Source organism: Battus philenor, unplaced genomic scaffold (genome assembly GCF_028537555.1).
Source record: "Battus philenor isolate CCGP_79_NKW_IND1 unplaced genomic scaffold, ilBatPhil1.0.hap1 SCAF_5, whole genome shotgun sequence".
Taxonomy (NCBI): domain Eukaryota; kingdom Metazoa; phylum Arthropoda; class Insecta; order Lepidoptera; family Papilionidae; genus Battus; species Battus philenor.
Genome location: NW_027181715.1, coordinates 2,418,484 through 2,432,423, shown reverse-complemented (window position 1 = coordinate 2,432,423; position 13,940 = coordinate 2,418,484). Strand labels below are relative to the sequence as shown.

The following is a 13,940-nucleotide window of genomic DNA, read 5'->3' as shown; positions in this document are numbered from 1 at the left end:
ATTTCATTTATAATTATATTCCAATACAGATTTTTAATCTCCAAAAAAATAAATCACCTAATCTTGACATATTTAGTATAGTTATGTATGCTTAGGCTAACTAAAGCATATAATTATTATTTTGAATTCATTTAATACCCCCCCCCCCCCACCGTGGTCGCCCTCTGCGCTATACGGGGTACCGCGGTATCTCCCGGTCAGGGATCGCCACGCGGTCTTCCCTCGCGCCGTGATATTTTTTCCATAGCCCGTCCCGGGGTATGCGTGTATACGTTACCCTCGAAACCCTTGTGGTGCTATTACGATGGTTCGAGACCACGTCGAACCATCGTCCGCCTCAGAGTCGCCGAAGCTAATGAGAGTTTAGGGCCTCCACCCTAAACTCCCGCGACTCCGAAGACCCCGTTTATGGTAGGGGAGCACCAGCATTCTAGCCTTCCGTCAACGCAACTACACCGTAGTCAGTCTCCTTCCATTTCCGGCTCCATATAGGTTGCAAAAAGAATTTTGTATTGTATGATCTAAAACTCCAGAATCCAAAAGAACATATCTGGTCCTTTATCTTTTGTAACTGCTCCGTTCTAAGTAGCCTTTGTATGTAATAAGAATCTCGTTTTGAAATTAAATAACAACACTACTTATTTCACGAACTGCGAAGTGTTGCTATTTAATTATTGTTGTAACGTACGTTTAGTATATCTTATTATTGAGGGCAGGAAGGTCAGAATGATTAATCAGCAGTTAACTATACGCTTATTTGTTATCGCTTATTTATTAACAAATATATCCTTATGTATTTTCCACCAGAGATACTCATATATAGTAAAAGTATAAACAATTGACAGATACTAAAGATATCTTACAAATAAACATATTAATTAATCAAAACGGCACTCAAACGTCATCTACATTCAAACGCAGAACCGTCCAGAAACCATAAAACGTATTCTAGTTTTCGGACGACGCAACGACAACATGACAAGCCATGTACACTGCATACTATCATAGTCGCCATTCGATAGTCAACGGGTCTCGTTGGAAATAGGATAGCACAGCACAGGAGACGTCAACCCCTGTTCATACTAAATAGAAGTGTTGCTGGAGTTTCTTCCGCCACTAGCGGTAATACTTTCCGATGTGGTCCACAAGTCATGATTCTACCGTGTCGGTCGCCGATCTTTAGGAATGATAAACTACCCATTTATCGACGAGCCTTAAGCCTAGCCACTCCACGTAGCGTCCATCGAAGCAATGTATTAGCTTGACAGTCTCTCAATCCTGCGAAGTTGCAATATGTAACGGCCAAGGCCGAGACTCGTCCGGACACCCTCACGCTTCGCTACCTTAAAAAAGGTGTTAGGTAGTGAGACCACCCCGAAACAGCGGAATCTACAAATGCCAGCTTATAGTCCGGCTTGGCAGCATAAAGTCCGGCTTTAAAAATCTTTACGCAAATTCAAAACGTGTCGATGTTAAGTTGTTTAAAATGATGATAACGGTAAGTTACGTTTTACATTATATATATATATATATATATATATATATATATATATATATATATATATATATATATATATATATATATATATATATATATATATATATATATATATATATAATATTTGGTAAAGATTAAGAAGTCGTGTTTGATCGTCAAAGTTGCCAAAAGTAGCAATAAGAAAGCACTTTCCGATTAGCAGAAGATAATTTAGATAGCATAAATTTTCGGAAAAGATAAGGAAAATAATTATACTCTCTTAAATCTAATGCTGCAAATAATATCATTCGCCGCATCTTTTTATAGATATACTCCAACGCTTGTTGACAACCAATTATCAGTATATCTACATCATAACCTGAGTCCGATGAAGCTGTAAAAGCCAAAACGGCTAACGACGCCCATCAACATTTGAATATAGCCATTAAAGCAGTGACATTTGGCGCCATTTATAAAATTTATAAATTTTAAAAATTGTGTAATTTAAAAATTTTAAAAATTCTACCATTTTTTAGCCTGAAGTATTTGGTAACAATTATCCCAATTCAACCAAAAACACGTTTTCTCATCAGTCTATAGGCGTTGCGACGAATTATCTTGTGATATAATCACGTGAAACATTCTAATTACATTTTTGCTTACATAATGAAGAGATTTTTTAAAATTGTCGATCATGATCGTTATATCAGTATTCCTCACGACGATAAAGTATCTGCTTAATTATTTACTTATTTTATGAATGAAGATAGAATGGACACTTGTAGGCTGATTCCTTGATATTTATACTTTAAATTGTACAACGTAGTTTTAACGGTGGAACTAGGTAACAACGATGCAGAATTTGTCAAAAGAATGAACGAATGTATTACCTTTATGGATTCAAAAAGAATATAGCGCAGGTTCAGCGAGTTAAAAATTAAATGTGCACTTCTATACTATTTAATTATTCGAAATCTGTTAATTCATATGTCATGTAAATTAATGTTTTTTTATATGTATATATATAGGGCTATATGAGGAAAATGTAAAAGGAAATATTTTTTTCCATTATACGGTTTGGTAAACGTTTTTACGTTGCTCGTTACTTTAGCTAGTGAAATTATAGCAGATAAATTTATCCTAACACGCTACGGTAAATTAGTATAAATGTAATACGAAATGGATTTTCTACTTTTTTTCATCCTTTTATGCCACTTTCAGTAAATTCTTAAAGTTAATGTTTTGCTTGTCTTTTACCAATATGTCAAATCGTATTAAAACGATGAAATGACAATACTTTGACAGCTTATTACAATAATTATTTATATTAAAACTTTTTTGAGTAATTTTATGTTTTATTTTATTATTAAATAACTTTATCAAGCCGTCCATATATTTAATATTTACAAAATGTTTTTAAAGAATACAACAGTAAATGTTTTTGTCGGTTGTTGTGCAAGTTCTTTTTTAATGGAAATACTAATGACAACTACGCCAAAGAGCGCCAATTTTGTAACTTTCTTACAATTTTTCTTTATATCTCTTCAAGGTTTCATATTTAGAACATTTGATGTGGTTAGTCGAGGTTTATCACATGTTATAAAATTTATAGCTTATTTTATTTTAAGCGATACTTTTAACTATATGAAAATAGTCAAATGCATTATAATATACTTTGTGGTCATTTCACAAGGGTTCTTATATCATGTGATGTGGATTTAACTAACGCAATATTTTATAAAAGTCTATTAAAAGTACTAAGCCAGTTGTCCTTTAAAACTCTTTCATTTTCAGTTGAGACCAAAAATTCCCTTTAAAAAATATTTTATACTCATATCATTGTTTTTCATAACAAGTGTGGCCAATAACTATGTGTATGCATTGCATGTGCCTTCTACATTGCATATGATTATAAGGTAAATCATGTTATATTCTAATAGTATTTCTTTGGCAAGTAAAACAAAAGTATTTAAAAAGAATTATTACATATTTTATTTTAAAAATAATATTTTAAATAATAAATTAACACCAATTCTTTTTGTTTTTAGAATCTTTAGTTTTATCTTGAATCACAAGTCTAAGCAATTAATAAATGTACTAACTTGTTAATTCTTTTCTTCAGATCTGCATCTTCTCCTGCTAGTATGCTAGTTTCATGGTATGCAAAGAACCGTAGACCAAAGTTGAATTCAGTCATTGGATCAGTTCTCATTAGTACAGGAGTTGCAGTTGCAATGTATGGTGGAGCAACATTGGTTGAGGAAAATAAAGGAAACTTACTTGAATGGAGTTTGGGTGTTTTTATATTGCTTTCAACTTTGATAACAGGGGCTTTTACAGGTCTTCAGCAAGAAATTCTTTACGCTAAGTATGGGAAATACCCTGAAGAGGTACATTGTAATTTTCTTACCATTGTTCTAACTTAAAGTCAATCAGAATTATAAAAGTATGTTTTCTTTGAATTTTATCTTGTGTACATTAGTTAAATGAAATACCTATGTCACATAACAATTTGGGTATATTTATATAAGTGGACTGCAAACTTGTCTTACAAAAGTACCAAATATCATCATTTTAACTGTAAGATGTTCATTGCTGGACCTAGGCATGCCACTGTGATTTCCAAAAGTACCAGTAGGAAGCTACCTGCAGTCTGAGTGTCGACCTAATATAAGAAATACAAATTAAGATCAGTTTCTATTTTATTTTTCACACCTGATCTTAGCAATAGAGCAACAGTTTGCTATAATGTATACTATAAAGGGAAGATATTTAGTGTTATTACCTGATTGTATATCTGGATTTTGTAATATTACATGCAATGTCCTTTAGATTTCATCTCAGGGTAGAGAATAGTCGCAAATGCTGTAGGGTAGTTTGGAGCCAATTGGAATATTTATTGGAAGTTTAAAAGCAGTATAAGTAATTCAGAAATATATCCAAAATAATATAGTTATATATGTGAATGCACAGGCGGAATTTTTGATAATTAAGTAAACCTCTTTATTTCGGCGAAATGATGTCAAAATAGAGGAATATAGGGTCAGCAGGTTGCTGCAGCTGCGCTTAGCAACTGGGCTGTTTTCCACTACTAAGCGACACTGCTCTCATTTTTTATTGGGGTAAATTAAAACCTAGACTAAAGTCTAGCGAACCCAACTCTGAGAAATTCCAGTAGACCTTTGATATTGCGGGGGATATTGGGTAAGCAGCCCTGTGAACAGAGGATGCTACAGCCATATACTGGAATAATATGTAAGCAACAATTCCCTCCTCTTCCACGCTTTTCACATCGGATTGCCTATAATACCAAAATTAAACAGATATTGAACTTAGTTTGATGTTTATTGTAGTACTTAATAAAAAAAATTACAAAAATGGCAGTTATTTAGGATATTATAATTTACAGATGCTGTTCTATACTCACATTTTACCTTTACCAATGTTTTTGGGGATATACCCTCAATTGAAGGAGATTGCTTCATCTCTGTCAAATGGAATCTGGCTTATCATATTGTTAAACACTATATCACAGTTCTACTGCACTCATTCCGTCCACGACTTAGCGTCTAAGGAGAACTTTGTGACAGTCACATTTATGTTAACTTTAAGAAAGTTTGTCTCTTTATTAATATCAAGTATAGTATTTAAGAATAATTTTACTTATTTACATTTATTAGGAACAATTTTAGTGTTTGTAGGAACATATATATATTTTGATTATTTTAAAACAAGGGCGCAAAGGCCAGTGAGTCTAAAAGATGACTGATATTTTGCTGTGATATGTCTACCAACTATATTTTGTAAGTAGAAAATATATTACCTGAACCAACCTCATGGTAAAGAATTATTTAGGGTATTGTTAAATTTTACAAAATATAATAATAATAGTGGAGTTAAAACATCAGTAGTTTAAGTGAAGTTTATTTTTATGTAATTAGGTTGTAATTTGTAATATTTATCTAGAACATGAATCTAAATCATTATGTGAAATTCTTAATAACATTTATTCTTGAAATATGTAGGTTTTTGTCATTAGGTGCTAACTTTTGGATATTTACCTGTTGCTAGAATATTTTTAGCTATTTTTTTTATGAATGTATATTATATACATTTGATAAAAATAGTGTGGTGCCTTACGGTTTTATCTTTTCGGGGAGATCCTCTATAGTGAGATGCCTATATGCATCAGAAGGGTTAACAAAGGCAATAAATACGTTATTAATCGAAATTTTAGATATAGTATTTACACTACATTACATCATAAAAATACAAAACTGTTCCTGGCTATCTATTCATTCTAATGTTAATATTTGAAGAGAACCAGACAAAACTTAGCTGGACTAATCCATCTTCTTATCTATTTATTTTGATTATTATTTTTGTGTTGTAATCATATCCGTCCGTGTTTTATACTGTGAACTTACACTGGAATCTCATTGAATAGCATAAGCATAGGCTTGTGTAATTTTTACAATGATCTATTTATTACATAAAATAAAAAAAATATTTTTATTTATCCTTTGTTTTCTCTTTTTATTTGTTAAGTTCCATAATTGCTATTGAACCTGTAGAGGCCCTTATTTTTCAGACGACAGACGTCTCCAGCAACGCATAAGCCTCCCATAACCCCTTCGCTGCCAAGCCTAAATTATATGAAGTCATCCCCATTGCCATTTGTATTTTGCGCGTTATTGTTTACCAAAACCCTGTTATTTCTTGGTAAGAGCACATATACTATTGTACATGGAAAGGCAAAAGGACTCGATATCCTTTTTCGTATATTTTAGTAGAAAAACAAATTATAATAATAAATCATGCAGATGAATAAAATAATGAAAATGCATTAAAACGAGACATAGCATTCTGTAAATTGGCAACACTTAGAAATTCACTATTGTCGATTACAGTGTCTCGGCAGATAACGGGATAATGTGGTACAATTGCATCACCTCTTATCAGTATTTATTTTTATAATTTTTTTTTAGTATTTAAATTGAAATTTTTTTTTAAATTACGTTGATGGCAAAAAAATTTGTTTATTCAAAAGCCTGCATGTTATATTTAAAGTGTGACGAGTATACTCGTTATGGAAGCGAATGTGTTAAAGATCGCCACGCCGACCGGTTTGCACTACCCGCATCCAGCGACTTCCCGTGATCGTTACTCGTCAGTCCAACTATTAGGAGGCCTACATACGCCTGCGCCTTCCGGCTGATAGTCGCCACTCGAGAACCTTTCGGCCCCAACAGCCATCAGCTGCACAAACGATGTGTCCTACCTACTGCCACTTCAGACGAGCTACGTCTATAGACCTTTAGGACATTTGTAATTTTGCCCTTTAATTTTCGTCTTGTAATATTTGGAAATATAGTACAACTTATGTATAAGCCTTGAATTGTTATTCTTCATGTAAAGTTCAAGTGCAATTTCCTTAAATGTATCTTTGTTTAGAAAATGTATTTGAAAGGGCAGTGCCACTGCAAATTAAAAAAATAAAAGAATAATTGAATTATATCTGTATATTTAGTCAGCTTATGCTATCTTAATAGAAGTATTAGACGTACTTGCACATTAAATCATTTAGTTTTTTAAACCTATTAACAGAAACACCAATTTTATACATTTACTCGTTATTCATAATTATTGCATCTTGAACTTAAGATACAAGCTAAAAATATATGCAGAAGGTGTATTCTATTAAATAAAACTACATTTCACAAACACACACCACATTTTCACTATGTTACAGCACATTAAACTTCTTTTGTCCAACTTTAAAGGTTGCCAGTACTCAGTATCTGAAAATAAAATGAAAACATATGAGTAAAGATTTTATTTGTACTCTACACATTGATTTACCATGATAATTAAGTGTGTGGACCAATTTCATAAAAATCATACTCTTTTTGCTATCAAATGTAAGCTGTGGTAACTTGTGGATCAAATTTTGTGAAGTAATAATGTTGATTATGTATCTTTACTGAGAGAAATGTATAGTTTGCATGTCCTAGGACCAATGATCCAATAGAAGTAACATCCATCAATCTGCAAGTATTCTTACCAAGGACCTACTCACTTATCGTAACATACCAAGACATCAATGTTCTATAAAACAAGTCCAAAATGATGTTCCCATGTTCTACTTCTATTATTTAAGATCATCTTATCTAAAGCATATGATGATGGTAAGAACTTTAGACCTTTTAAAGTTCATTGTAACTATTAAGCTGTCACCAGTACAAAACGATCAGTTTTATTAAGGTACAGTAACATTATACTTTATATCAGTATTCAGCAACCATGGCAATATAATAATAAATACAGTTGGATACAAGTGTGTCGCAGTAAAAAGTAATAAATTGAAATTTTACAACTTTTTATTGTACAAATTTTGTATTTGAAAAGGTGCCACATTACATTTACTCATCTCTTGATTTTTGCGGTACAGTGAAATTCTAGGAAAGATTTTAGTGTACTGTAGATGAGGAAAAGTTGCAGAGCACTGCTTTATATATGGAGAGTATCAGTACAGCAAAATATTCTTGTCTTGTCTCGACATTTAGTTGTTACACCATGCATGGTGCACATTATTAGTTGGTGCCAAGTACAATCAAGTGGAAATTTGGTCATAATATATGACACAGTGCATAGAATCAATATAAGAAGATGCTAAACTATAGCTCATGTACAAACAAAGAAAATAAGGCAATATTTACCTGCTCTTGCTATCAGAGCGACTGCGTCTTTCACGTGATCTAGACCTTCGTACAGACGGCGAGCGGCGACGCACCGAAGGTGACCGTCTAGGAGATCCAGAGCGGCCGCGGGAATACGAGCGACGCCGGGGGCTGCGGCTCCGTGACCTGGATTAAAATAAGGTTTTCTTATGGCTTGCCTGGTATTTATCTGCGTCAAGTTTTTCTTAAGCTTTAATAGAAACACAATTACATTTACATAGTTTGCTCAAGTAAGTTTGATATTACAAATATAAATTTATGTCTACTCAACTCCAAAATACAACTCAGGAACCTACAGACTTTTTAGTAAACACACAATTATGATTTTGTTGTAAATATTTCGGAAATAAATATCAAATATTTCACTTGTTATGAAATAATATTGGTATTATTCATGTAAATATTCACCCAAAATATAACACCGAAACACCAACATTTGACATTTTTTTTGCTAAATACAGGTATACAATTAAGGTAGGCAGTGCTAATTAGAGGAGCATAATACCCAGACATGGTGAGCCTGCGAAGGTCGCCGGGCGTTGTGGGGCTGCTGTGAGGCCGAAGGGATTTTGAATACTGAGGCGGTGACTAGTTTCAACGTAATCTTCCATAGAATGGTGACCATAAGAAGTCTCGAGAACAAATTGTTGAGACGAAGAGAGCTGATCGTCGTTTACGTGGTATTCTAGCCGGTGCCTCGGTGACGACGTGTGTGCAGCGGTGAAGCGTCAGGAGTTGCAATGACATTCAGGATTGTTGTAGGTTCCTATGCTAGTGGCTCATCAGTGTCGGTTATATGTCCAGGTTTGTACGGGGTTGGGATCAGGTGATGGCAGTCAAAAGGAAAGACATAAGGATGCAGTTGTTGAAGGCTTCAGCAGAGCGTAGAAGTTTCAAGAGCCGGTCACAGAAGTCGAGCGGGATGTTGTTGCGAGCGGCGTTCGCGGATGTCTTATTTGTAAACGAGCCGTAGTTGTGGTGAAGAGATGTGGTGAGGTCGTTGGTGTGTTGGTGGTTGGTTGATAAAATGGACCTGCAAACGTTCCAACACCCACCACATTTAATATCTTCATTAAACTTCTAAATCTACCAATTATTTTTAAAACTTGCATTACTGTCAAGTAAATTTGAAATTTAATTTAAATGAGAAATATTTTGCATAGAATCATCATATTTGTACACATTTTAAAATTGTTGGACTGTTTTAAAATATGACTGTTAATTCTTAAGTTTTGAATTGGTAGGTATAAATGAGGCAAGGGAAAAATTGTGCTGATTTGGAGTTATTATAAAATAAATATATAAGGTATGTAGTAAATCAAACTAGAAGGAATTATTTGTCATAAATATCGCAAATTGCATCAATTAGCGGAAGCAACGTTGATTAATTTCATTTAATTATTAGGTAACATAACATAAGGTTATGTTGTTAAAAAGTCCCTACCTAGAATACCTGCGATCTCTCCTTGTGCGCCCGTTCGACATTTCCACACGAATGCGCGTCCCACAGCATCGTCTGCGAATACAAAACCATTTATTAGACTTTTAAAAACAAACTTTAACCTTAAATTAACCCTTTCGTTACGGCATTATACTCCGTCGGAGTGACATCGCTGAATGGTGATGATCGACGCGTCAAAAGAAACACATCACGGGGCTCATGGTCAAATAGTCAAGTGTTTTACACTGACGTCTTTTACAAGCGAACCTCGTAACAGATTGTCTCGGGGGTGTCGTCTATAAGAGATATTCGTACATACAGGTTGTGGCGCGGATGTCAATAGGCCACGCACGTAGCGAAAGACAAAAAAGTGTTCCCCATTCCAAGACAGGTGTCTGTTGATGTAAACAGACACGACTTAGCCTTGGTATGGAGGTATCATACTGTAGCACACTTATGACTCAAGCGTTTCACATCGAGAATGAAACGGATCTAAGGAGCGTGCATTTGAGGATTTCAAAAACTAGTGGCTGCACCTGCAACCCCTGTACAGACGAACTATGACTTAACTTTAGCATCTTTATGCGCAATATCAGCCAATAATTGTTGATACCGATCTTATGAAAACCTTTGGTTGTTGACTGCAAATACCGTTAATTATCAGTGGCCATAAATTTAATCTTAATTATATTTTACTGGAAGCTACTTGTGAGGCTTGAAAGGGGAAGCAACATAAAATTTCGAGTTTCGTGCAAAGTTTCTCTCAACAATTTGTATTTAGAGTAGCATCACATGTTATGGAGCAAGCAAGGTACATATTTGAACTCATTATACCTCCCTTTACAAAAAATTACTAAATTATATGTAATTAAGTAAAATACCAGCAAACATTACCCGGCATCTCAAGCATGAATTTATGCAAGCGTTTGGATCAAGTGATAACAAAATGGCGGCCACGCATGCTTTTCAGAATGAGAAAGATAATATTAAAAAATATATACGATATATGATTATTACTCACGTTCCATCTAGACCTCGCACGGAATCTTCTGCATCGCGAGGGTCTTCAAATTCTACAAATGCAAATCCAGGCGGGTTTCTTGCGACCCATACGTTACGTATATTTCCATATTTGGAAAATACTTTTTCGATTTCATATTTAGAAGCATTAGTACCGAGGTTTCCCACGTACACTTTACAGGATAAATCCCATTCACGGTAACGAGACATCTGTAAAAAGCAATGTAACAATTATAACCGTAAACCATGTGCCGCCATATTAGATCGATATTCACATTCTTAGTAACGGATTAAGTGAAATATTTAACATTTCAAATGGTCTTGCCTTTTATTTGAAGAACAGTTTAACTTCAAAGGCTTTTTCACTCTGACATATATTAACACGTTTTATTTGGGTAGTACAAAATTTAGAAAATACGAAAGAAATTGCAATCGCGTCAACGTCAGCTACGTATCGTCACAGGAATGCAATAAAAAAAATTGGTAATTGCTCACCATAGACCATGTTATATAATGACAAACGTTTCTTTTAGCGATGGTAATCGATGAGTTTAAAATAATAGTAATAACTACTCCGTCTGTAATAAAACTAAAACAAAGACCAAAGGATTAATTGGATTTAATTCGCTGAACTGATATTTGTGTTATACGTATATATAAAAGTTTTATTTAGTTTGAAATTTATTTTATAGTTAAAGACTGACGACCTAATTGTGCTTTATAATTTTATATTTCATTTTAAAGTATAAAACATGATCATGATAAATTAGTCTGTAGTCGTAACAAATAAATAAAACTTTTACTTTTACTTCTTTATTCTTTTTCTCGTCCGTTTAAATTATCTAGTTTAGTATTGTCTGTGTTGTCTTTTGTCATACATTCGTTGTTGTTTGCCAAACAGCTGATGGCCTTTGTGAACGTGAAGTATTTTTAGAATTAATTATATTAATAAATAAATGAACCTGAATAAAAATGGATGTTGTAGGCCTCTTAAATAATATAAATGATAAATCCGACATGTTTGCGGTGAAAACATGGACTGCGGATTGGTCAAATAATTTTCAAGAGAATCAAGTAAGTGTTAATATTGATTTTTGTCCGACACTTTGAAAACGATATTATATGTACTTTAAGCGTGAACGAAATATTTAATATATAGATATTTAAAATGTAAAACGATGTTTTAGCGCTCAGTAACCTCGCGTTTAATTTTAGAAATCGGTATCCTTGAAAGATATCGACTAAACAAGGCAGTAGTAGATACCCAATAAGTATGAAATAAAATAATTTAGGATTAGATTAAGCTATAAAAAAATCATAATTACTAAGAAAAAAATGCTTGATGTTTGAGCTATTATAAAGAAATAATAAAATAGTGATTGTTTCTGAAAGGTCCATTTAGTAATATTGACGTAAATATATTATGAAATCGCCAAGTCTTATTAAATTGAAGATTATATTTTTAATCACACTTAAAAACTTACACTTTTTTGATAAGTTTAGTTATAGCCTTTTATAAATTAAAAATTAATTTGCCAATAGTGCAAATGTTTATCACATTAAATTATTAAATTCTAAGACAACTCCAATAATTATTTTAAATTAGCTTGAAAACTTATTTTGTAAGCTTTTACACAAAATTAGTATGGGTAGTAAAATGGCCATACTAAATGGTAATAAAAAGGCCACAGTAAAGAAAAAAAAATCATTAAAATTCTATACAAGTTACTGTATGTTGTATATATATACACATATAGTATCAGTCACATATAACCATATAGTATATATATATACAATGTAAAATAAAGTGCAGCTATATCTTTAAGTAGCAAATTAAAACTATCCTCATAGAAATAGTTGTCTTTAAAATAGATAAGCGTTTAAGTGGTAGGAGCTTGTAGACCTCTAAAATAATAGTTGTCTGGGATACAATTTCTTAATATATTTGTAAACTTGTGAGTACTACAATAATTGTGAAAAAGTTTTACCATTGGGTCTTAAGCAGTGCTTTCCAACTAGGCATTTCACATTAAATTTACTACCAGAAAAAAATTGATATGTTAAATATTTCCTTGTGAATAAATTTACAAACATCAATGTGTTTAATCAAAATATTAAAAATTTAATTTACTAGTAACATTTTGTGACTGCCAGTTTTGTATTAAGATATTTTTTAATTGTTTGATTTTTATTTTTTATTACTGTGTTTTCAGTTATGTATGCTCAAGTTTACAATATGTTGAGAGATACTGTTCACTTATGATGTTATAACATTGCAATGTGTGAAAATAAAGTATTTTCTATATTTTAAATTCTCTATTTAAAAAAATTAATTGAGTTTACACCATTATCAGTTGTAGGATGTGCAGTGCAGTAGATGCCTATGTATCTTTCATAGATTTGCTGATAAGTTTTGCTGGTCTAAAATTATTTTGAGTTTGCATTTTATAAAGTGAACTTTAAATTATTGAAAATAGTTATTGTAACATTTAATCTGTTCATCATCATATAGCTTTGATGTAAACTTTACATAATATTTTGCACATTATTTTATAATGTGTCTATAATGTTCAATGATGAATTAATATTGTAATAAGGCAATAGACTGATTTTGTTATTGTTATTGATATTGTATGATACCGAGTTGTCTGTGTCAACTTTTGAGTCATATTATGATAACATATCTTGTTAGCTACGTAATTTGGCTACTGTAATAATTATATGCCTGAAAATGAAGGTGTTCAATGAGGGTACATATTATAGTGAGCCTTATAAGAACGCTCAAGATCACCCAGAAATGGGTGGAGCTAAGCTCAGAGCTTCACTGTAAGATTGAATCAGAATGGAGGAAATTCATAGAAGAACCAAGGTCACTGAGGCCCTAGGGTTCTAGGATGGAGACCATAGACTGGCAAGCACAATGGATAGACAATATTCATTAAGGTTGTTAGAAAATTGGGAATGTATTGGAAAGGCTTATGTTCAGGGGACATTCTAAGATTGAAATGATGAATCACGTTGTTCCGAACAACCTAGATCAGTTATTTTCATTTTTTTTCGTTTCTGTTCTCATTAATAAAAGTTTATTTTAATGAGTACTTCTCCACTGATAACATTTTATCTGTTATGGTTACCTACAGTTGATCATATAATAAAAAACAATACTTATAATTCTTTGCATACAGTAGCCTTTAAAACAGGTATAGAAATGAATGTACTGTCTACCAACCAGTCTTTTATACTCTGTTACTGTAGCAGAATG

General features: G+C 32.7%; 2 protein-coding genes and 1 non-coding gene across 6 annotated transcripts; 1 reads left to right on the top strand and 2 right to left on the bottom strand.

The window, feature by feature from the left end:
• The first annotated feature begins 2,887 nt into the window (after positions 1 to 2,887).
• Positions 2,888 to 5,344, top strand: LOC137929786 (UDP-xylose and UDP-N-acetylglucosamine transporter-like). The gene is made up of 4 exons (XM_068772890.1): positions 2,888 to 3,052; positions 3,272 to 3,393; positions 3,600 to 3,867; positions 4,887 to 5,344. Exons 1-4 carry the CDS (start codon positions 2,888 to 2,890, stop codon positions 5,244 to 5,246), a joined length of 915 nt encoding a protein of 304 aa, XP_068628991.1. The 3' UTR covers positions 5,247 to 5,344.
• Positions 5,345 to 6,996: 1,652 nt separating this feature from the next.
• On the bottom strand, positions 6,997 to 11,134 carry Rbp1 (RNA-binding protein 1). 4 transcript variants are annotated; one of them, XM_068772179.1, is made up of 5 exons: positions 11,004 to 11,134; positions 10,680 to 10,888; positions 9,662 to 9,733; positions 8,197 to 8,343; positions 6,997 to 7,278 (listed from the first exon to the last, which is right to left on the bottom strand). In XM_068772179.1, the coding sequence occupies exons 2-5, from the start codon at positions 10,886 to 10,888 to the stop codon at positions 7,272 to 7,274; spliced, it is 435 nt and encodes a 144-aa protein (XP_068628280.1). In that variant the 5' UTR covers positions 11,004 to 11,134; the 3' UTR covers positions 6,997 to 7,271. The 4 variants fall into 4 exon arrangements, with proteins under 4 accessions (XP_068628280.1, XP_068628281.1, XP_068628278.1 ...); XM_068772180.1 differs by having other exon boundaries at positions 9,671 to 9,733; XM_068772177.1 differs by lacking the exons at positions 6,997 to 7,278; positions 8,197 to 8,343 and adding an exon at positions 8,727 to 9,250.
• On the bottom strand, positions 10,029 to 10,164 carry LOC137929983 (small nucleolar RNA SNORA53). The gene has a single exon (XR_011108859.1). It is a non-coding gene; the product is annotated as a small nucleolar RNA SNORA53 (small nucleolar RNA).
• Positions 11,135 to 13,940: the final 2,806 nt, after the last annotated feature.

Coding starts and splice junctions, on each gene's coding strand:
- Rbp1 (XM_068772177.1), bottom strand. CDS start 10,888: ATGTCTCGTTACCGTGAATGGGATTTATCCTGTAAAGTGTACGTGGGA. Junction 9,734..10,679: donor GTGCGAGGTCTAGATGGAAC/GTGAGTAATAAT, acceptor TTGTATTCGCAG/ACGATGCTGTGGGACGCGCA. Junction 9,251..9,661: donor AGAGATCGCAGGTATTCTAG/GTAGGGACTTTT, acceptor GAACGTTTGCAG/GTCCATTTTATCAACCAACC.
- LOC137929786 (XM_068772890.1), top strand. CDS start 2,888: ATGTTTTTAAAGAATACAACAGTAAATGTTTTTGTCGGTTGTTGTGCA. Junction 3,394..3,599: donor ACATTGCATATGATTATAAG/GTAAATCATGTT, acceptor TCTTTTCTTCAG/ATCTGCATCTTCTCCTGCTA. Junction 3,868..4,886: donor ATGGGAAATACCCTGAAGAG/GTACATTGTAAT, acceptor TATAATTTACAG/ATGCTGTTCTATACTCACAT.